Below are 23,512 nucleotides of genomic sequence, written 5' to 3' on the forward strand. Positions count from 1 at the left end.
GGAACTCTGCTGAAGATGTTGGAACAGATTGCGACCCTTGTTGTCCTCGTACTGTCTCTAACACAAGCCTTGCACATTAGCAATGGCCCTCAAAGCAAAATTACACACTTAGGTAAGTGCATTGTAATTGTCTTCTGAATGAGAAAAACAGTCAATAATCATTTACTGGCAGACTAAATAATTTTCGTTGAGATCAGTGATCATACAACTGTTTGTGTGGAGTAGGAACAATCAAGATACAAAACATAAATTTTTATTCTTCCATATGGACGATGCCAACGGGAATTTCTCATGCTGTCTTTGTGTGTGATGGTGACGGTGTTACTAGTTATTTTTCAAATTCATTCTCCTGATGTGGTCAACACCCACATTTTTTGTCCATTCTTATTTGCCCCAAGAAGACAGTGGTCGACCTTTTATTCATTTGTGGGATGTAGGCATTGCCAACTGGGCAATGACAGCATTTATTGCCCATCCTTAGTTACCCTTGAGAAGGTGGCGGTGAGCTGCTTTCATGAACTGCAGTAGTCCTTGCAGTGAATATACACCCACCCTCTTCTTGAACCGTTGGCAGCAGTTATTTGCTAACAACTGTGCAGCCAACATTTACAGGAATGTTTTCAGGCATAAGAACCTTCATAGAACATAGAACATAGAAAAGTACAGCGCAGTACAGGCCCTTTGGCCCTCGATGTTGCGCTGATCCAAGCCCACCCAACCTACACTAGCCCACTATCCTCCATATGCCTATCCAATGCCCGTTTAAATGCCCATAAAGAGGGAGAGTCCACCACTGCTACTGGCAGGGCATTCCATGAACTCACGACTCGCTGAGTAAAGAATCTATCTCTAACATCTGTCCTATACCTACCTCCCCTTAAAGTTCGGAAGATAGACGGGATACGTTGGGATTAGCGTCCTCGGAGATGAGGAGCTAACAGGAGATTTATAAAAGTTTACAAAACTATAAGAAGTGCAGACAGAATAGATAGGAATGAACTATGCCACTTTGTAAAAGGATCAAGAACAAAAGGAAAATAGTTTAATGTAATTTTTTTTAAAAAGCAAGTATAATTGAGATGGATCTTTATTTTTATGCTGTGAGTAGTGAAGATCTGGAATGCACTGCCTGGAAGTGTGATGGAGACAGGATCACTTGATCACAGCGCAGCATTGGGTAATTATTTGAATAGAAACATTATTATTCATCGTTTTTACTTAGTAAATCTGCACTGCACTTCCTCCAAGGTTAATATATCCCTGCTGAGGATTTGAAGAACTGTGTTTCCGAAGGAGGTGGGCATCTATTGTAAATTTACTCACCATAGATTTTCCATCTTTCACCAAAGTAAGGCAGATTATTTGAGAGATAACGCAATTAAATTTCAAAAAGGCAATTTTAACCAAACAAAAGCCTTACGCATAAAAAGGCAAAGATTGGGTGTCTTTAAATTCAATGGAAGGAACGATCAAGCAAAGTATAAAATTAATGTTACCTGAGGGGTCCAGTGGATATTAACGTTATTAACATTATCCACTGGGCCTCTCATGGCTTATATTTCAAATGCTGTGTTCTCTTTATTCAGCTTGTTCTATAGAACTCTGCAAACAATTAATCAAATTCCTGGTAATCAGTGCAAAAACACACTGGAATTATCCAAAAATATATTGCCCAAAAGCCCATCAACAGAATAACATCTAGTGACCCACTTTTTGTGTTAATGTTCTCTTATAAGATGATTGATTGGTTTCCCTCCCTCTCACACTCTTCTGTTCTAAGACCAGGGAGTGAATTCAGTCAGGGTGTATCTGATTGATCTTTCTGCATTTTCAATGCGTCAAGAGAGCTGTTTAATTCTGAAAAACAGCATCAAGTTACTGTCAGTAGAAGGCTTGCTGGTAATCCAGCAAATTAAGCCCCATCCTTCCTCATCTCAATTTTGTGAACTGTGGAACTCAATATTATTCAAAATGCAACAGGAGTTAGATCAGGAAGGCAGTCAGATGGACTTTTATGGCTCTGTGCTTTCCTGTAACTGAAAAACAGTAGCTGGCTTTCTCATGCCAAGGTTGAAGGAGAAGACCCATCATCATCTTTTTAGGGCAATACAGAATGGGCAATAAATGCCATCATTGCTAGTGACATTAATATACAGGGAGCAAGTGAAGAGGAAAGTGAGGTGAAGTGAAGCAAAGAGATGGTAGGGTCATGATAATATCTTTGGACTAGTAATCCAGAGGGACAGATGGGACAGAGGGACTTGTGTGCAGCCATTTGTTCAAATCCCACTCAGACAGCTGCTGAATTTGAAATTCAATCAGTGAATTAAAATCAATGCAATAAATATTATTCTCAGTAATAGTGACCATGAAGCTATCATTGAATCCAATAAAAAAACAATCTGGTTCACTCTTGCCCCTTAGGGAAGGAATCTACCAGCTTTACCTGTTCTGGTCAAAATGTGTTGTGGAGGTGCCATTGTTGCACTGGGGTGGACAAAGTTAGAAGCCAGCTGACACCAGGTTATAATTCAACGGGTTTATTTGAAATCAGAATCTTTCAGAGCACTGGTCCTTCATCAGGTGAAGTCTGAGTCCTGACTTAGTCTAAATATGACTTCAGATTCACATTAATGTGGTTGACTCTTTAACTGAACTCTGGACAACGAGGGATAGGCAATAAATGTTGCCATTACCACATCACATGAAAGAATAAATTTTTAAAAGTTGAGTGCCTCATGAGCTGTTGTTATTATATTCAAAACAGTGTTTATATCTTGCTGGGTTACCCCATTCTGCTCAGAACTAAATGAGAACTAAATTCTGTCATATACTGCACCCAAGAGTATACCTTATGTTAAGTATGTTAGTACTTTAATTGAAACATTCTTATCACACCTCTCAGGAAGATCTCCATTGATCTCATCTACATTTTAGTGGGCAGTCATTCAAAATGTAAAAAAAAATTTTGCTTACACACAGTACTGTGATTAGTTTTTTTGGTGAAAAAATGTTAGCCATGGAACTTGTATCTGAGCATAAAACAGAAGTGATAGCAGCAGGGATAGACCAATCAGGCTGCTTCACTATTCAATACAGTAACAGTCAATCTTCAACTTCAACTCCACTTTACTGGTTGCTCCTTACCTCCCTTGTTTCCCTAACAGTCAATCTCAGCCTTAAATATACTCAGAGATGAAACATCGGTAATCCTATGGAGTAAGGAATTCCATCGATTCTGAGTGAAGAAATTTCTCATCACAGTCTGAAATGATCTGTTCTGAGACTGTGCCTTTGTGTTTACCCTTGAAACCTTCTCCAAATTCTTGTATGTTTCTCGTTCGTCCAAACACCAGGGAGTGAGAGGCCTGTTTGACTGCTTCAAACATGGATCAGTCCTCTCACTCCAGGAATCCATCAGTTACTGCTTCCAATGCTAGTATTTCATTCCTTGTGTATGAAGACCAAAATAATGCACCCCAGATATGATTTCACAAAAGACTCAGGCAATTGTCACAAGACTTCTTTGTTTATGTACTCCATTCCCTCATCAGTAAGGACCAGCATAAAACTTGCATTGCTCTGAAGAGTCATCTAAAATCGAAACGGTAGCTTTCTCTCTCTCCACGGATGCTGCCTGACCCATCATGATACTTGCATTCTTAATAGCTTGCTGTACCTGTATGGCTATCTTTGGTGTGACTTACGAGAACAGCTGTGTGTCTAGCGTCATTCCTAATGAAGGGCTTTTGCCCAATTTGTCGATTTTCCTGTTCCTCAGATGCTGCCTGACCTGCTGTGCTTTTCCAGCACCACACACTTGACTCTAACCTCTAGCATCTGCAGTCCTCACTTTTGCCTGTGTGTCCAAGTGTGTATTCTTCCAGAGGTGCAAGCAGTGAATGAGAGTCACTAAGTTCCCACTCAGACTTTCATGTCGAGCATGTTTGACTTCTAGTTTCCTTGCAGTGGGTGGTAGGAAATGAAGTTGTGCATTAATAAGGTCAGATCAGCAGTTAATGAAGCTGACAACAAACTATAATCCCTGTTAATAGGTTTCTCAATTTGGTCTCAACGCCCAGTATCTGTTGGAAAATGCAACTTTTTGTTCCCGATGTTGAAAAAGACCTGTTGCACTTCTCACCCAATTCTCCTAGATTCCTCACCGTAGCCCATACTGTTTACATTACTATAAAACTCCCCCCTGAATGTTCCTCCCTCTGCAATGAAGGGTGTCAGTTCTATGTATAGATACCATTTTTGGAAATTGGATTTTAAAGTAGAAGTAGAATGATTTGATCAGTTCTGTGAAAACATTATTTAAAAAGGTTAGAAAATCAGTGACCTAAATACATAATTTCTAAGAATCTGACTTAATTCAGTTGTCTTGTACATCCCTGTGGCGTTAATGGATAAAATGTTTATACTCCTGAGTTTTGGGACAGGCCGAGTAAACAGAACAAAGCCATTCGTTTTGCTTTGATTTCAGGGCAGACTTTCAGTTCAGTTCGGAAGGAAATAAACATATTCAGTTCAGTGGAGCCAGTCACTTCAGCAGTGTTTCCTAGTCTGTGGCATTTCTAAACCAGGAGAGTTTGTACAGAAATCTTCAAATTGTTAGAATTGAGAAAGTTTAGGTCCTCAGAATTGTCACCACAGACTCGGAAAGGAATTGTAGAATTATCACCACAGTCCATGGAAAGGAAACTGGGAAGAGTCAGCTCAGTAGAAACTGAAAAAAATGAAATGGAAGGATAGTTTCTCTGGACTGGAGACTGATACAGATAAAGGGAAATGGGTTGAAACTTTATTTTGCTGTTTATGTTAAGGTCTTTCTAAACTGTGTTTTACATTGCTTGTTCTTTTTCTCCTTTCTGCAATGAACTTGCACTCTGTTGTTAAAGAATATCTGCAGCCTCATGAATATGTTTAATTAGGTGACATTAGCTAACTAAAACAAATTTAACATGGGATCTATCAAGCCTGGCTTCATTCTGGGATCTGACTTGTTCAGGACCACTATCAGCTGGGATCATAACAATTCTTTGTTCAAAATCACTCTGTAATCAAAATTTGCTTTAATACGTGGAGCCGCAGTATTCAGTTTGAGTGTATTCAGGTGCCCTTTTAATCTTAGCGTACAGTATTATAATTCCCTTTCTCCATTAGGAGGTAGCATTTTCTTCAAGCTGCCAAATTATTTGACAAACTGGAAATAAACCAAAATGTAGGTTGTTTTTATCAGAGATGTACCTTACCAGTTTATTCACAATTAGTTAGCATCAACTATGTGTTTTTATGTGATCACTCCAGTTCGGTCGAGCTCTTAAGCACAAAACAATGTACAAAATTTTAGAAATTGTAAAGTGTCAGTATTTCAAAGTTGAGGCAAAATAGGATTAAGCAAATCATTGAAGTTGACTCTTGCTTTACAAAATTAATCTTAAAATACGTATGAACAGTTATATTTGCTGAGCCAAGGTAGTGGGTTAGGGAATGGGGGAGTCACACGTGTGGGTAGCAGCTGGAAGTGGAGTAATGGGGATTAGGGATGAAGAGGTTTGGGAATGAGGGCAAGGTAGAAGTGGAGGGTTGAGGTTTGGAGGGATTTGGTGGCAGAAGTTTTGAAAAGCGATTTCTGATGGTACTCTGTGAGTTCAATGTGGTGTTGCTCCCAGTTACCATTTTTCTTCAAAGTAAGACAAATTATGATGGAAAGTGTTGCATTTATATTGCGCTGCTCACCATCTGAAGATGTCCTTGAATGTTTTAAAAATCCTTTAGCATTAACTAAAGTAAGAGATGCTTAGTGATTCATAAATAAACATCGATAAAGATAGCCCTAGCTGTAAACAAAGTTAAAAATCACACAACACCAGGTTATAGTCCAACAGGTTTATTTCAAAGCACTGTTTCTTCATCAGGTAGTTGTGAAGCAGGGTCATAAGACACAAAATTTATAGCAAATGATTACAGTGTCATGGAGCTGTAATGATATATTAACCCTGTTGGACTATAACCTGGTGTTGTGTGGTTTTTAATTTTGTCCACCCCAGTCTAACACTGGCACCTCCAAATCAATCCCAGCTGTAAAGAAATACTGAGAAGAAGGAGCACAAACTAACTGGTACAATTACAAATGGCTGCAGGAAATTAGGAAATTGAGAAGTTACATTCACAACTATTTGAAGGTTGCAGGACAGATTGAGAAGGCTGTTTTAAAAACACACACACAGAGTACTTTCACTTTATAGAGACATAGTGTACAAAAGCAAAGAGATTTACTTAGGTACTGTGTGCAATTCTCCCTGCTTCAGGAATGATGTTGTGAAACTTGAATGGGTTCAGAAAAGATGCAGCCAGGGTCGGAGGGTTTGAGCTATAGAGAAAGGCTGAGTAGACTCGGGCGGTTTTCCCTGGAACGTCAGAGGCTAAGGGGTGACCTTATAGAGGTTTATAAAATCATGCGGGGCATGGATTGGATAAATAGACAAGGTATTTTCCCCACAATGGGGGAGTCCAAAACTAGAGGGCATAGGTTTAAGGTGAGAGGGAAAGATTTAAAATATTTAAGGGGCAACTTCTTTCACACAGAGGGTGGTGCATGTATGGAATGAACTGCCAGAGGAAGTGGTGGAGGCTAGTACAATTACAGCTTTTAAACGGCAGCTGGGTGGGTATATGAAAAGGAAGGGTTTAGAGGGATATGGGCCAAATGCTGACAAATGGGACTAGATTTATTTAGGATATCTAGTCAGCATGGATGGGTTTGACTGAAGGGTCTGTTTCCATGCTGTACATCTGTATGACTCTATGACAGTACCAGAATTGAGAGACTTCAGTTATATGGAGAGACTTGAGATGCTAGGATTGATTTATTTTAGAGCAGAGAGGGTGGTGATGGATTTAACTGATGTGTAAATAATTATGAAAGGGTTTAGTCTAATAGATAGACTGAAGAAATAGAAACAGGAGTAGGCTCCCAGGAGCTCCTGCCCGAAACGTCGATTTTCCTGCTCCTCAGATGCTGCCTGACCTGCTGTGCTTTTCCAGCACCACTCTAATCTTGACTCTGATCTCCAGCATCTGCAGTCCTCACTTTCACTGAGAAACAGTAGACCATTCGGCCCCTTGGGCTTCCACCACTATACAATAGGATCATGGCTGACCTGACATCCCTCACATCTATTTTCCTTTAAGTTGCCTGTAACACTTGATTCCGCAAATCATCAAGAGTTTATCTATCTCAAACTGAAATATATACAAGGACTCTGTCCTTACAGCTCTCTGAAGCAATGAGTTCCAAAGACTCACAACCCCTGAGAGAAGAGGGAGGAATTGGGAGAGATAGGGAGATACTGTTGCCACTGGCAACAGAGATGATAAACCTTAGGATACACATTTAAGATAATTGGCAAAAGCACCAGAGGAAAAAGATTAAGAAAGATCTTTTCATGTCATTTTAATTTGAAGAGCTGCTTCAAGCTGATTCAATAGGAGCTTTCAAACAAGAATTAAACAAACATTTTAAGAGGAAACGTATGTAGGGCAAGGAAATGAAATGAATTAGATAGATCTTTCAAAGAGCCAGTGCAGGCTTGATGGGCCGAATGGCCTCCTGATGTGCTGTACAATTCAATGATCTATTATCGATAAGTTATTGCAGTTTCTGCCAATGGACAAATGGAAGGGATTGTGGAACACCACTCTACAATTGTCCATGATAACAATAACATAATAGACTCTTGTGGTTGAATTAATTTAAAAAAGGTTTGTTCATTGTAGTTACTTGGCCGCAAAAGAAGAAATATTGAGTAGAATTTGTAGCACAATCCCCCTGGTGTGAGACAGTTATCACGATCTAGTCTGCTACAACCAGCTCAATGGAAAGCTCTGAAACAGCAGGCAAGTCCCAAGTTGTCAGAGGAAGTGCTTCAATGATACCCTCAAAGCCTCACTGGGGAAGTGTGGCATTCGCACAGACACCCGGGAATCTCTGGCCAAGGACCATCCAAAGTGGAGGAGGAGCATCCGGGAAGTGGAAACCAGGTGAAAATAGTGAAAGGAGCACGCTACCACACCAACACCTCACCCACTCCTTCGCATGACCACCACCTGCCCTAAGTGTAACAAAGCCTGAGGTAGCCACATTGGTCATTACAGCCACCAATGGAGTCACCCGAATGGAAGAGAGTCATCCTTGTCTGCGAGGGACCACCGATGATGATGACAATAAAATGTATGTTGATAGCAAACTACTCTTTTCAATAAGTAGCAATGTAGAATTATGCACAATAGCCACTGCACTGGCCATTTCCTCACAATTTTCAAAGCTTTTGAGTTCATTCTGCTTTCTGAATATCAGAGAATTACCATAATTATAAGCACCTGCTGGTCTGGGAGAACTATTATCACGGGACTTGACATGGGATTTATTCTAATAAGCTGAAGAGATGCTTTAGCCCACTGTCCTTTTAATGATGGATTGAATGCCAGAGGTAATGATTTGAATAAAATCAAGTTTTGAACTTCCAGCGTTGCTTTCACAAACAGAAACAGTACAGAGTCTTTAAATAAAAAGAACAGATTGAGGTAGAAGAACATTTATGTTGACCCTCAATTATTTTGTTTTCTATTCAGATTATTTTCTTCAAGGATGGAGAGCATCTATAAGCCATTTTGAACCCTGCCTAATAAGTGTTCCCCTTTGCAGAGAGTGAACAGAAAACCCCCTTCAATCCCTTTGCAATGGCTGCACCGCCAGTATCTCTCACATGAAGATGTCTGCTCAATTTACCAATGAATGCCTGTGGCAGCCCAACTGTTACAGCCCAGGATTTAACTCCAGTCATCTACTGGGCTCAGATTAAACCCTCATCAGAAAGCAATGCCCTTCCTGATATCACTCTCAGCCCTGCACCCTAAAGTCCTTGTGCATACACTCAGCCAGGTGATTGAAAATCTCTTACTCCAGTGATAGGGCTGCAAAGTGGGACTAGCTGGATAGCTCTTTTGGTAGTCAGTACAGAGATAATGGGCCGATTGGTCTCCTTCTATCCTGTAAAATTCTTTGGTTTATGATTCCATATCCAACCATTCCTCCCTCTTCTTCACCACGGATTCTATTTGAAGGAACTGTTTCTTCAGATTTCTTTTCCATAAACAGAAGAATTACAAAGGAAGTAATCAATTAACAGGACAGAGGATGTTGTTTTTGTATATAAGTACATAAGATATAGACAGATTGTTGAACAGAGAGACCTTGGAGTGCAGGTTCAGAGTTCCTTGAAAGTGAAATTTCAGGAAGACAGGATAGTGAAGAAGGTGTTCGTTATGGGACTAGATTTATTTAGGATATCTGTTCAGCATGGACAAATTGGACTGAAGGGTCTGTGTATGTGCTGTACAGCTCCATGACTCTAGTCCTACTCTCTGCTGCCTGTACATTAACTAATCATCCCTCTATGGCCCTTATCTTGTGTCTTAATCTTTTGAATAACATATTATCAAATGAACGTAAGAAATAGGAGCTGCCTGTCTTTTAGAGAAGTTGTCCATCATTTCATTCTCTCTCCAATAATTTTTCTTTGCTAGTATTAATCAACTGTTTCCTCATTCTTATTAGTCCTTGGATTATCTATTGTGTTCACTATGTGAAGAACAAATGCAAATCATTTGTTTCGTCTCTGCCATATTCTCATTCCTCATGATTTCTATCTCTGCCTCCAAGGAACATTGGCTACTCCTCTCCTTTTTTATGCACTTGTAAAGGCTCATACAATCTCTTTTTGTAATCTTGGCTAGTTTATTCTCATATTCTCCAATTTCCCCTCGTTGTCAATTTTTTGTGGCAATTTACATCAATACAATTTGACACAGGCACAAGCCAATAACATTCCAAAAAGGGTACCAAGGATGAAAGATTTCAACTGTGTGGAGAGACTGGGGAAGATGGGTTATAGAGTCATAGAGATATACAGCATGTAAAGAGACCCCTTAGTCAACCTCTTCCATGCCGACCATATATCCTAACCTCATATAGTCCCATTTACCAGCACTTGGTTCATATCCCTCTAAACCCTTCCTATTCATATACCCATCCAAATGGATTTTAAATGTTGCAATTGTACCAGCCTCCACTACTTCCTCTGGCAGCTCATTCCATACACGCACCACCCTCTGCGTGAAAACATTGTCCTGCAGTTCCCTTTTAATAACACGCAGAGTAGTGCCTTTTTTTAATATTACTGCAGTAACATCAAGGGTCTGTCCATATATTGACCCAGCTGCCTCATGGTCATTCCTATTACTTTCTCTCAGGTTTGCCTTGTTAGCAGACCAACTGTAAAGGTAGGGAAAGTCGGGGACAATTGGTCATGCAAGTTACCAGTTTTATGCGTGAGCAACAAGGGGAGTGACTCTTCATTCTTCCTCCATGAGGATAACCTGCTTGAGCTTTCACAAAATTGCATTAGTTACCAAGCCATTCGAATATTTACCATGCAATCCCTCTCTCTTGTCCCACAAATACCAACAGTAATATTCAAGGGAGAATTTGACAAATACTTAAAGAGAAAAAAGTAACAGGTTAGGGGCAAGAGCAGGGTTTTGGGATAATTGGATAGCTTATCAAAGGCATGGTGAACCAAATGCTGTATCATTCTATGGTTCAATGGTCAGGGTCAACTTGCAAATGTTTGCTTATGAATGCAGCCCATAAAACCGTCTTCTCATCAACAGTGACTCTCAACTACATTCCACCAGTTGCAAAAGGATGAGTTGTGCCTCAAGATATTCGCCTCATTGATCTTTCTGAGAAAGTATTAATAGTTACTTCACAACATAATGTTACCTCAAACACATTACCCAGGCTATGGTGACAGAGGAGGATATTCTATCACTGGAAGGGTTCAAAAGAAGGAAGAGGTGTTGGTACATAAAGCTGCGAGACCAGATGAGATGCTTCCAAGGATACTGAAGGGAGTGAGATTGGAAATTACAGGTGCATGAACCATAATCTTCCAGTCTTCCCTGGACTCAGCGAGGTGCAAGAAGACTGGAGAATTGCAAGCCTTATGGCCTTGTTCAATAAAGATTCTAAAGATAAGCACAACAATTAGAGGCTATGAGAACCCAAGAAATAAGAGCAGGAGTGGCCATTTTTAAGTCTGCCTGCACCGCTCAACAAGATCATGGTTATTCTGCCCCAGATATCAACTCCTCTTTTGTCTACTTAGCCTGGCCCTCAACTCCCTGATATTTCAAAAAGTTAGTTGCCTCCTTTTTAAAGACTTTCAGTGATCTAGCCTCTCTGGGGTTAGAGAATCTCAGACTGTCTGCGGAGATGACATTTTTTCATATCTCCCCTCATTGTGTAACTATGTCCCCTAGTTCCAGATTCCCTCATTAGCGGAAACATCTTCTCAACCTGTCAAGCCCCCTCAGGGTGTTGTATGTTTCAATAAGGTCACCCCACATTCTTTGACCAGTCAATGGTGAGGAAACAATTACTCAGGATAGAATTAGTAGTGGCAAGAAAAAAGCTGAGTTGATTAGGAAGAGTCAGCCTGTGCTACTAAAGGAGAAATGATGCTTGACTAATTTGCTTAAGTTTTTGAAGAGGTAACTGAAAGATAATACTGTTGATGGAGTCTCCATGGATTTTCAGAAAGCAAGTGCTACACAGTAAGAGGGAGAGAGTTTCTAGTCAGCCAGCCTGCAAAAGGCAATGGCAAACCAGTGCGGTACATTCCCTATGTGGCCTTCTCCCCATGCACATTCTCCCCGTGTCTGCTTGGGTTTCCATCTGGTGCTCTGGTTTCCTCCTGCTGTCCATAGATGTGCATGTTAGGTGGATTGGCCTGCCTAAATTACCCATGGTGTCCAGGGATGTGTAGGCGAGGTGGGTTAGCGATGGGAAATGCTGGGATAAGGTAGGGGGTTGGGTCTGGATGGGATACTCTTTGGAAAAGTGGTATGGACATGATGGGCAGAATGGCTTGCTTACACAATGTAGTGATTCTCTGATATGGACTAAACCAATGGACCCTCAGAAATGAGAATGGGAGAAAAGATGGCTAGACTAACAGGTACGTAGAGTGTGAGACAAACTGTGATATTTTGAGAGCAGTCCATGTTGATATTTGTATTTATTGGGTTTTCAGACTGGCCAAAGGACTGTGGTGTACCCCAGTTCACGCCGAATATAGCTGGGAGGATCGTATCGGGGAATGAGGCACGGCCACATTCCTGGCCATGGCAGGTCTCTTTACAGGTAAACAGTGAATGGGGAACACTGATACACTACGATGTATTAGTCTGATATCTGCTGTGAGAGCGTATTCTGAAATTAGCCAGCACCATGGTCAGATCATCAGTCCTATGTCAGCTCTCTGAGGAAATGTCTTGGGTTTTGAGAAAGTCAGAGTAGAGAAAGAGCACAAGGGATAGGGTGGAGGGCAGGACAGAATGTTTCACAGTAAAGAGACAGAAAGTGTACCTCAGGTGAGGCTGGGTTAGCCTCCATGTAAAGGTAAAATGAAGGAACAGGAAAGAAACAAGGAAAGCCCAAATCAGTGATAACGAGAAATGGAAAGAGATGAGGACATGGTCTAAAATTGGTGAACTCAGGTTTGAGCCCAGAAGGTTTCTCTAAAAGGCTAAGTTGTTCCATAAGTTTGCATTCAGCTTCATTGGAACTCTATAGCAGACCGAGGGTAGGAAGGTCAGAGTGAGAGCAAAGTGGAGAATTAAAGTGACGAGTGAACGGAAGCTCAGAATATTAAAATTACAGAGCTGCAGATGCTGCAGACCTGAAATAAAGAAACCCCAGAAGGTGCTGGAGATACTCTGCCCAACTGGAAGCATCTGTGGAAAGAAAAGGAGAGTAAACTTTTCAAGTCCAATAGAACTCCTGTTCAGAGCGAAGAAGAAGAAGTTATAATGGATTCAAAACATTAACTCTGTTTGTCTTTGCACCGCTGCTGCTCAGTTTGTCTGTCATTTTCAGTTATTATTTAAGCTCAGAGTAATGAGTGCAGAGTGACTGGAGTGGGGTCACTGAGTCCCATATCCAAATCTTCGAGGATCCTAAGGGGAGACGATAGCCTAGAGGTCTTATTGTTGGGTTATTAACCCAGGTTAATGTTCTGGGGTCTTGGGTTTGAATCCTCCCACAGCAGATGGTAGAATTTGCATTCAGCAAGAATCTGGAATCTAATAATAACCATGATGATTGCTGGGGAAAATCCATCTGCTTCACTAATGTCCTTTAGGGAAGGCAACTGCCACCCTTACTTGGTCTGGACTACATGTGACTCCATGCCCACAACAGTGTGGTTGCCTCTGGGATGAGCAAATAAATGCTGGCCTAGCCAGCGATGCCTTCATCCGGTGAATAAAAAATGTTATTTGCAAGACTTTAGATTAACTAATCTTCTCTTGTTGCTAGGTGCGCTCCAGGGGGAGTAGGTCCTACAAACATGTTTGTGGCGGAACTCTCATTCACAAACACTGGGTTCTGACGGCAGCACATTGCTTTCAAAAGTAAGTGAGCAATGGCGTGAGGCACGATGGGCTGAATCTTATGGCTTTTTTGGCTAAGTGCAGGTTGTGTTGAGTCTCTTCAAGGGATCGTTAATGCGAGGCACAGAAAGATTTCTCACCAAACTCGCTTCATTAACTACCCCCTCCGCCCATGGCATCTCTCAGGTCTGATTTAGGCCCCATCTTACCAATTGCCCTGCCCCAGAACAACTCACTACTCCTCAGATATCTAGCAAAAGACCAGCATCCCTTCAGCCTGCGCCATCTTTAATAGGCCATTGTGTAGCCAGACAAACATTGGCAATTCAGTATAGCCACTCACCGGCAATGTAACAGCACAGAAACTGCAAAACCAGAATGCCCAAGGCATATAAGCGGCATGGCTGGTACTCTTTTACACATACAACCACATTCTCTCACCGTAATCACTGTTTAACCACTCGGCCATACAGGTTACCTGTCCTTAGCTGCATCCCGTCTAAACACATTCTCTGGGTCACCATTGTTCGCAATACCCATTGAAGAACCACAGGTTGTCACTGTCCAGGAGGGGAACATCACAGATGATCACATAACCAGACAAATACCAGCACAAACATCAGCTTTGAGACTTGTATCCATCGAAGTGACACTGACACTACCCATCCTACATTCGCTTTCACACTTCATTTGGATTAGTGCAGTGTGCCTGTGTTAATGTTCCAGTAAACCTATAGATAATGGTTGACACAATTGAAAGCACTAGCTTTCAGAGTGCCGCTCCTTCATCGGGTGGTTGTGGACAACCACACCAACTGATGAAGGAGTGGCGCTCTGAAAGCTAGTGCTTCCAATTAAACCTGTTGGACTATAACCTGCTGTTGTGTGATTTGTAACTCTGTACACCCCAGTCCAACACCAGCATCTCTAAATCATGACACAATTGGTAATGGCAAAGTGACTGGATCACTTTAATGTTGGTTGTATCTAACCATTAGCATACAATCACATGGCGGGGCCTAATAGGGGCCTGTGTGCTGCACTCTATGGCAAGATTTGTCATCAAATCAGACAAGAAGACCAATGAAGCCATCACAATGTCAGGGGGCATCTAGTTACCAATTAAAGGGCTTATTGCTTGTCAAATGCCTTGTTGATGGCCCAACTAATCTCATTAACATTCGGCTTTCTACCTTACCAAGCTCACCAAGTAAGCTAGAAGTCAAGACAGCTCAAAACGAGAGCAGGTACCTGGCAGATTCAGCTTGCCACTTGCTCTGAAGGATCTCCGTGTTGCTTTTCACTAAACTGCATCCCTAAAGCACAATCCACAGGCACCAGTTGTATGTACCCCTTGTCCACAGTCATAAAATAATAGTCTTAGAGATGTACAGCATAGAAACAGACCCTTCCGTCCAACTCGTCCATGCCAAATAGATATCCCAAATTAATTTAGTCCCATTTGGCAGCATTTGGCCCAAATCCTTCTAAACACTTCCTATTCATATACTCATCCAGATAAGTTTTAAATGTGAAACTATACTAGCCTCTAGCACTTTGTCTGAGAGTTCATTCAATACACTCGCCACCCTCTGTGTGAAAAAATTGCCCCTTAGGTCCCTTTTAAATCATTCCCCTCTCACCTTAAACATACGGCATCTAGTGTTGGACTCCCCTACCCTGAGGAAAAGATCCTTGTCATTCATCTTATCTCTGGTGTTCATGATTTAATAAAGCTCAATAATGTCACCCCTCAGCCTCCAATGTTCTAGGGATTATAGCCCTAGTCATTGCAATGTGGCATTTGCCCACCCTGGGGATGAAGAAGGCGCATTGCCAATGCAGGCTCCATATGTTCTGAGACACTGTGATAGAACGCTGCTGGATGCAGGAGTGGGACCTGAGGGTTGCAGAAATGGGACCTATCTTCTCCCAGTGACTGCGGATGACTGCCACTTTGAAAATCGATATGCGACTCTTTAGGGAGCGAAAGGTGACCGATGTGCCATCTGAGTCATTCCCACAGTATTATTACTGTGACTGGTGCCACTGGTGAGGTCAGTGCTGCAGCCTGGGCAGTAGGATTCAGGATCATAGTTGGCTTTGCTAAGATGCAGGGTTCCAGCGACTGTACACACATTGATTGCACTGAGAGGGCCACAGCACAATGCTGCAGAAATTCAGCAATGGGAAGGGGGTTCCATTCCATTAAGATTCAGGTGATCTGCGATCATCATCACCACCTCCTAAAAGTGTATGCCCGATAACCTGGCAGCCACCGTGGTTATGACAGCTTGGAGCGCTCTCGTGTACTTGCTGCATTTGAAGGCCTATGAGCCTTACAAGGCGGTTTACTGGAGACAAGGGCTACCATTTGTGACCATGGCTCAAGATTCCATTCCAGAAGAGCACAGGTTTAATGCCACTCATACTTCAACCGGGGTTGCTGAAGACAAAGTCCCACCTGATTGGACAAGTCTGAGGGCAGGCTGGATGGTGAGTGACTTGGAGAGAACCTCAGATGGTGGTCTCCCAATGTATTTACTGCTGTTGTCCTTCTAGATGGTAGAAGTCATGGGTTTGGAAGATTATCTTAAGGGGACTTGGTGAATTTCTTCAGTCCTTTTTGTGGATTGTACACACGGCTGCTATTGAACACCAGTGTTGAAGGGAGTAGTGCCAGTCAAGTGAACTGCTTTGTCCTGGATGGTGTTAAACTTCTTCAGTGTTGTTGGAGCTGAACTTATCCAGGCTTTTCATCTTACACTCATCCAGACAAAGGGAAGGTGGAGGCCTAACGTCATATCACTGGACCAGTAATCCAGTCCTAGGTTGCTATTCTGGGGAAATGGGTTCAAATTTCACCACAGCAGAATCTGGAATTACAAGGAGGGAAAAAAATCTAAATTTAACCAACAATTGTCATCAAATCCCATCTGGCTCACTATTGTCCTTTATGGAAATAAATCTATTGTCCTTCTCTGTGTGGCCTACATGTGACTTCAGACCCACAGTGACATGATTGATTCTTAACTGCGCAAGCCACTCAGATGTAACAGACCACCTAGTGTTGACCTAGGCATAGGAATTGACAATGTTCAACCTAGCCCGATCAACTCTGCAAAGTCCAGACAAATTTGCGGGCTAGTGCCAAAATTGGGAGATCTGTCCCACAGCCTAGTCAGGCAGGAGCCTGAACATAGTCATACTCAAAGAATCATATCTCAAAGACAATATCCCAGATATTACCGTCACCATCGCTGGGAGTGTCCTGACCAACCAGCAGGTGGCAGCTCACTGCTATGCAGCTCACCACCGCCATCTCCAGGGCAATTGGAATTGGACAATAAACGCTGGCCTAGTTTGTGATAATCATGCCAGGAATTATTTTTTTAAAATGCAACAATGCCAAGTTTCAAATGATCACAATAATTTCTGTGATAGGAGCAATGGGTGCTGACTGGTTAGCAAGTTAACCCCAGGAGTCAGGAACCAAAGACTCCCTGTACTCCTGGTCAATTATACAAGACTCGAACATATTCCTTTTGTTTTCAGAGAGACAGTCCCTCAGTGTGATTCTGTGTCACGTTCTGCAAGCAGCTTACAAAAGAACTTAAAAACTAGGTGCAGGAGTTGGCAATTCAGCCCCTCAAGCCTGCTCCACCATTTGATATGATCGTGACTCACCTCATCTTGGCCTCAACTCCACTTTCCTACCCACTTTCCATAAACCTTCAACCCATTCTTCATTAAAGTTACTCAGTATCGCTACACTCTGCATGACCCCTTATCCCAGAAGGGAAAGCATCCTGTCTACGTCTCCTTTGTCAATCCCCTTGAGCATCTTATGTACCCCTCACAAAGATCTGCTCTTATTCTTCTAGACTCCAAAGAGTTGTGAGCTTAAACTGCTGAATTTCTCTTCACAAGACAAATCCCTCATGTCTGGAATCTAGTTAACCGCCTCTGAACTGCCTCCAATACAACCACACTCCTTCTCAAGTAAACAGACTAAAATTACATACAATAATCCAGGTGCAGTCTCACTAAAGCCTTGTACAGGTTATGAGTTTGTTAGTGCAGCTTTTAATGCAGTTGGGGTTGTTCAGCAAGTGCTGCCCATTTGCAGAATCACATCTAGCAGTAGCTGGTTGAATACAGTCAGTACTTTGCTTACTACAAATAGCCAAGGACCACCATCACTATCATCCTCAGAGCTGACAATACCTCCAACTTCAGTGTCATCGGCAAATTTTGAAATTGGGCTCCATGCCCCTGAGTCTAGGTCATTAATAAAGATTAAGAAAAGCAGTGACCCTAATACTGATCCCCATTCATCACTGGTCGTAACTTCCTATCACTTTTGTGTTTATGCTGTTACATTGCCTTTCATTCCATGTGATCTAACTCTGTTGACATACCTGTCATGTGGCACTTTCTCAAATGGCTTTAAAAACCCATGTACACCATATCAACCACATTACCTTCATCAATTCTTTGTAACTTCACTAAAAATCATAAACATAGTGTACCCTTAATAAACTATGCTGATATTTCTTAATTAATCCATATTTGTCCCAAATGTTCTAATGTCTCCACACCATTGGCCACTTTGAAAAGGGGAGAAGATGCAGTGATGACAACAGGCATTCATTCCACTCTCATTTGACGACATGTGAGAGTTTCTATCCCTGGTGAAGCTGGAAGATGCCACAATTGCTTCAGAAAGGTTGCCCCATTGGGATATACCTGGATATTTACACCCACAGGTTCAGTGCCATAGTGCATGAGGCTTGTGTGGTCCTTTCAATTTCAGTGCCTCACACCTTATATTGAGGGGGTATAGGCTGGTAGCATTAAGTCTGGGGATGTTGGGTAGGACTGCATATCTGTCTTACATTGGCTTAAAAGATCAATGTTGAAAAATGTCCTTTGGTACTCCAGCATCTGCAGTCCTCACTTTCTCCTCCTTAAAAGATCAATGCTCAAGTGTCGCAGACAAAGCAGCAGATGGTGACGGACTGATCAATGCTCAAATTCTTCCATTCATGTTTATGATTACACTATAATTCAGCGAGGCTGACATTAAACCACTTTTCTAATCTTAACCCACGAAACTTTCTAGAGGCAAAGCAGAAGATGCTGGGAATTGGCGTATTGTACTCGGTAAGCACAACCTGAACTGGACTGAACGGACAGAGAAGATCTACCGTGTGAAAAGAATCTACAAACATGAACACTATCGCTACCCACTCCTCAACGAAATTGATGATGATATTGCGATGGTCAGATCAGCAGTAGACATTCCACAGACCAACTATGTCCGATATGCCTGCATACCTGAGACTGCCAGGCAACTGCGTCCCGGACATTTATGCTGGACCACAGGCTGGGGTGCCACCAGAGGTAAGGGAGCAACCTAAGGAAGCAGGATTGAATGGAAGTTATTGTTCTGACACCCATTATTACCCTTGAACATGGGTTCAAACCCAATCCTGGAGGGGTTCTGGTTTTCAAAAGGAAGCTGGATCGTTAAAGATGTTTAAATAAGTACATGAATAAGAAATGGTCTGAGGGATGTGGGCCAAATGGAGAAAGGTGGGACTAGTTTAGTTTGGGATAATGGTCGGCATGGGCTGGTTGGACCAAAAGGACTGTTTCCATGCTGTATGACTCTGTGACTCTATTATCAGCAAAGAGAAAACAATGCAGGGTTAGGGGAAAGAGCAGGGCATTGGAACTCACTGATTTGCTTTTACAGGGTGCTAGGACAGGCACAATGGCATAAATTGCTTCGTTCCGTGCTGTAATCAATCTATGATTTTATTCTGTTCTTTATTGTCCAATTACCCAATGGTCTCCAGGAACTGGGTTGGTAGTCTTTGAGGGGAATTTCATTGAACTTGTCTTCCCTGAATGGATCTAAGTTGTCATTTTTCTGTAGCTTGTCTGACTGTCTCAGGGGATAAGGTGACCAGTTGGAGTTGGGAGACAGGAGTGCTAACATTGTAACATGACAGGTCTGGCCAGGCTTGTTTGGATCACTTGTTTGTCTTTTCTGGTCCTTTTCTTTCATTTGGATGAAGATCCCTCTGAAAGGGAAAATACTCTGCCAAAGGCTAAACATTCGCCTGCTATCTTGAGGTCCTCCAAAGCTAATATAAATATTTGCCGCACGTTATCTTTGACAGTTATTGTTTCCTTTAACATTTGCTTCCCAGTGCAAAGTGGCACTTCTCACGTTGTTATGCAAATAAACAAAATGATAGGGCAACTTCCACAGGGCAAGGCTCATTCACCCAATCAATGGGCTGAGAAACCAAACCACGATGCATGAGGTTTGGACTGCATTAGACTCCAGGGGAACCATGGTCACAGCATCACAGGAGGAGGACTGACCATTTGGCTGACCATTCTCGCCCACTCTATGAAGGTTCCACTATCACTGCACCATGAGAGCCCTACTCCTCTATTTATTGTACTTGAAGACAATTAATTCCCACAAGCTGTTTCTTGTAATATTAATCATGGTAATAATGTCAATCTGTTTAAAACCCTCAAATTCAGACCTTATATACAGATGCTCAGTGTGTGGTGACATTGCTGTAGTAGTAGTGTCAATGGATCAATAAGCCAGAGCCCACATTAATGCTCTGGGAACATAGGATCAAATCAGCTGGTAGAAAATATACAGGGTTCTGTGGAACAGTGGTAATATCTCTACTCTTCAGCAGGTCTGCCTGGTTTCAAATTCCACCCGCCACCAGATGCGTGTCAAAACATCACTGAACAGGTTGATTCAAAATTCAAGGTGTCTGTTTCATCTGGCATATCAGTGGCCCACTATTTCCTGCTTTCCCAGTGCCAGTGTCTGGAAAACTGACTGGAAACTGCTGAATCCTCAGCAAGTTAAGCAGCATCAGGGGAGAGAGGAAGAAAGGGTTAACTGTTCAGATTGATGTCCCTTGGGCAGAACAAGACTGATGTCTCAAATGAACAAGGTCTGGAAAAGATGAGTGAGAAAAAGAAAAAGAGAGACATGTGATAATTTAGAGAACTGGATAAGATTAACTAACAGACTGATGAAGAAAACAGCAAAATCTTCTTGTGTTACATGTCCTGCTGTTTTAAACCCTATTGTTCTTTGCAAAGAAAGTTAAGATACTTGCTCTTTTTAAAGCTGCTTTCAAGACAGTCCAATGTCCTAGTCAATTAAATGTATTTTTGAAGAAAAACCAAAAGAACTGCAGATGCTGTAAATGAGAAGCAAAATAGAAATATACAAATATTTTTGAAGTATGTTCAGTGATGTAATAATGTAAGACAGACCACAACCAATGTGTACAAAGCAAGATCCCATAAACAAAACAATAGTTTATTTTACAATGCTGATTGAAGAGCAAATATTGGCCATCACCGTGGCCTCTCCTGTTCTTCAAATTAGTGCCATTGGAGCTTTTATGTGAATGTGAGGGAGCAGCTGGGACCTTACGTTAACATCTTGCCCAAAAGAAGGCATCTGTGTTGAAGCCTGCAATGGAATATTGGGCAATAATTAGCACTGAGGTTTCTGGAGCGGGAACTCATAATTATCTGACTCAAAATCTCCAACCAGGCTACAGTTAGATATATATTCATACCACAGCAGGCCTAAGCTAAAATAATACGCAGAGTGATAAACCAAGCCACTTCAGATGTTAGCAGGAGCAAGGGATTGGACCAACGAAATAACAAGGAACTCTGTCTTTTTTCTTTTACAACAGGACAAAAGGAAAACATCATATTATCTGAAGTCCTGAATCAAGCTAGGCTGCCAATCATTGATCACCATACTTGCAAAATGAAAAAATTCTGGGGGGACCGAGTGAGAAACACGATGATCTGTGCCGGTTACAAAGATACAGAGGGACCACCAGCTGCTTGCCAGGTAACTGGAAGGAAATAGGTTGGATTTTAGCACTCACCGCCCTCCTCCCTCATTTCACATCTCTAAACTGTCAGACAACTTGAGGATTAGTTTTGTAGTTTCACACGACAGGTTACATTCCAGATTCCACCTCATCGCTGAGTAAATGTCTCACCTGAAATTGCTGAGTCCAGGAAGACTCTCTTGAATCTGCTGATTGATTAGCTTTGGTGGAGACAGAGAAAGTGTGGGTAGATTCAGCACTTCAAGGAATTGAAAATCATTCAATATGTTTATTCATGATGGTGTGTCGCTGGATCATTGTTTAATGATGTGTCACTGGCACTTACAGTTTAATAGTGAATCACTGTGAATCACTGTTTAATGGTGTCACTGGGACTCCCTCTTTAATGACATGTCACTGGGATTCAATGTGTTTAATGGTATGTCACTGAGATTCCCTGTTTAATGGTGTCTCACTGGGATTCACTGTTTTTAATGGTGTGTCACTGGCATTCACCTTGTTTAGTGGTGTCTCACTGGGATTCACCGTGTTTAATGGTATGTCACCGGGACTCACTGTGCTTAATGGTGTCTCACTGGGATTCACTGTGTTTAATGGAGTCTCACTGGGAGTCACTGTGTTTAATGGAGTCTCACCGGGACTCACTGTGTTTAATGGTATGTCACTGGGATTCACTGTGTTTAATGGAGTCTCACTGGGAGTCACTGTGTTTAATGGTGTCTCACTGGGAGTCACTGTGTTTAATGGTGTCTCACTGGGATTCACTGTGTTTAATGGTGTCTCACTGGGAGTCACTGTGTTTAATGGTGTCTCACTGGGAGTCACTGTGTTTAATGGAGTCTCACTGGGAGTCACTGTGCTTAATGGTGTCTCACTGGGATTCACTGTGTTTAATGGTATGTCACTGGGACTCACTGTGCTGAATGGTGTGTCACTGGGTCTCACTATTTAATGGTGTCTCACTGGGAGTCACTGTGTTTAATGGTGTCTCACTGGGAGTCACTGTGTTTAATGGTGTCTCACTGGGACTCGCTATGTGTGTCACTGGGTCTCACTGTTTAATAGCGTCCTACTGGGACTCACTGTGTTTAAAAGTGTGTCACTGGGATTCACTGTGTTTAGTGGTCTGTCACTGAGACTCACTGTGCTTAATGGTGTCTCACTGGGATTCATTGTGTTTAGTGGTATGTCACTCAGACTCACTGTGCTTATTGGTGTCTCACTGGGATTCACTGTGTTTAATGGTGTCTCACTGGGAGTCACCGCTTAATGGTGTCTCACTGGGATTTACTGTTTAATGGTGTCCCACTGGGATTCATTGTGTTTAATGGTGTCTCACTGGGATTCACTGTGTTTAATGGTGTGTCACTGGGACTCACTGTGTTTAATAGTGTCTCACTGGGACTCACTGTGTTTAATGGTGTGTCACTGGGATTCACTGTTTAATGCAGTGACACTGGGAACCACTGTATCAAATGGTGTATTAGTGAGGTTCAGTGCATGTTATCCTGTGTTTCAGGGGGATTCTGGTGGTCCTCTTCTCTGTCAGCTTGATTCGCACAAGTGGGAAGTCCATGGGGTGGTCAGTTTCGGACCTATTGGTTGCACAGTTGAGAACAAGCCGAGCGTATTTACCAGAACGACTGCCTATCTCCCTTGGATTGAGAAAACAAGGATTCGGGACTATTTCTTTGACTAAAGCCAAGGCTGTCTGCACCATCGGTTCAGTTTAGGCAAACAGGAGTGTTGTAAAGTATTAATTACTATAGAAATTAAAGTTTTGAAAGAAAAATGTAGTGTTTGTGTTGATTCAAACTGCTGCAGCACCAATTTCTATGTACTTATTTGAATGTTCAGTGGAAGTGAATATCACTTTTATTTTCAAAAAGAGAAAGACAAGAGATTTAGCAGGAGAGAGGAATAATTTCTAGCACTTTTTCTATCCTCAAGAATCCTCAAAGTGTCGACAGCCAATGAACTATTTCTAATGTATCAAGACTGTGGGAAAGGAGGAAACATTTTTAAGTAAACTGTAAAAAATTAACAAATGAACAAGG

The 23,512-nt window shown here is 42.0% G+C and overlaps 1 protein-coding gene across 2 annotated transcripts; it reads left to right on the forward strand.

Annotated features, from left to right (window-relative positions):
• LOC140484592 (chymotrypsin-like elastase family member 2A) lies at positions 1-23,247 on the forward strand. Of its 2 annotated transcripts, XM_072583082.1 has the most exons (7): positions 1-112; positions 1,109-1,177; positions 12,165-12,274; positions 13,451-13,545; positions 18,650-18,930; positions 21,288-21,451; positions 22,975-23,247. In XM_072583082.1, the coding sequence occupies exons 1-7, from the start codon at positions 16-18 to the stop codon at positions 23,152-23,154; spliced, it is 996 nt and encodes a 331-aa protein (XP_072439183.1). In that variant the 5' UTR covers positions 1-15; the 3' UTR covers positions 23,155-23,247. The 2 variants fall into 2 exon arrangements, with proteins under 2 accessions (XP_072439183.1, XP_072439184.1); XM_072583083.1 differs by lacking the exon at positions 1,109-1,177.
• The last annotated feature ends 265 nt before the right edge of the window (positions 23,248-23,512 follow it).

The sequence above is a fragment of the Chiloscyllium punctatum genome, chromosome 13 (assembly GCF_047496795.1).
Source record: "Chiloscyllium punctatum isolate Juve2018m chromosome 13, sChiPun1.3, whole genome shotgun sequence".
Lineage (NCBI taxonomy): Eukaryota > Metazoa > Chordata > Chondrichthyes > Orectolobiformes > Hemiscylliidae > Chiloscyllium > Chiloscyllium punctatum.

What these genes read in the sequence shown, in the direction of transcription:
- LOC140484592 (XM_072583082.1), top strand. Translation starts at nt 16, where the DNA reads ATGTTGGAACAGATTGCGACCCTTGTTGTCCTCGTACTGTCTCTAACA. An exon ending in GCAGCACATTGCTTTCAAAA is followed by an intron (nt 13,546 to 18,649) that starts GTAAGTGAGCAA and finishes GAAACTTTCTAG; the next exon opens with AGGCAAAGCAGAAGATGCTG. An exon ending in AGGCTGGGGTGCCACCAGAG is followed by an intron (nt 18,931 to 21,287) that starts GTAAGGGAGCAA and finishes CTTTTACAACAG; the next exon opens with GACAAAAGGAAAACATCATA.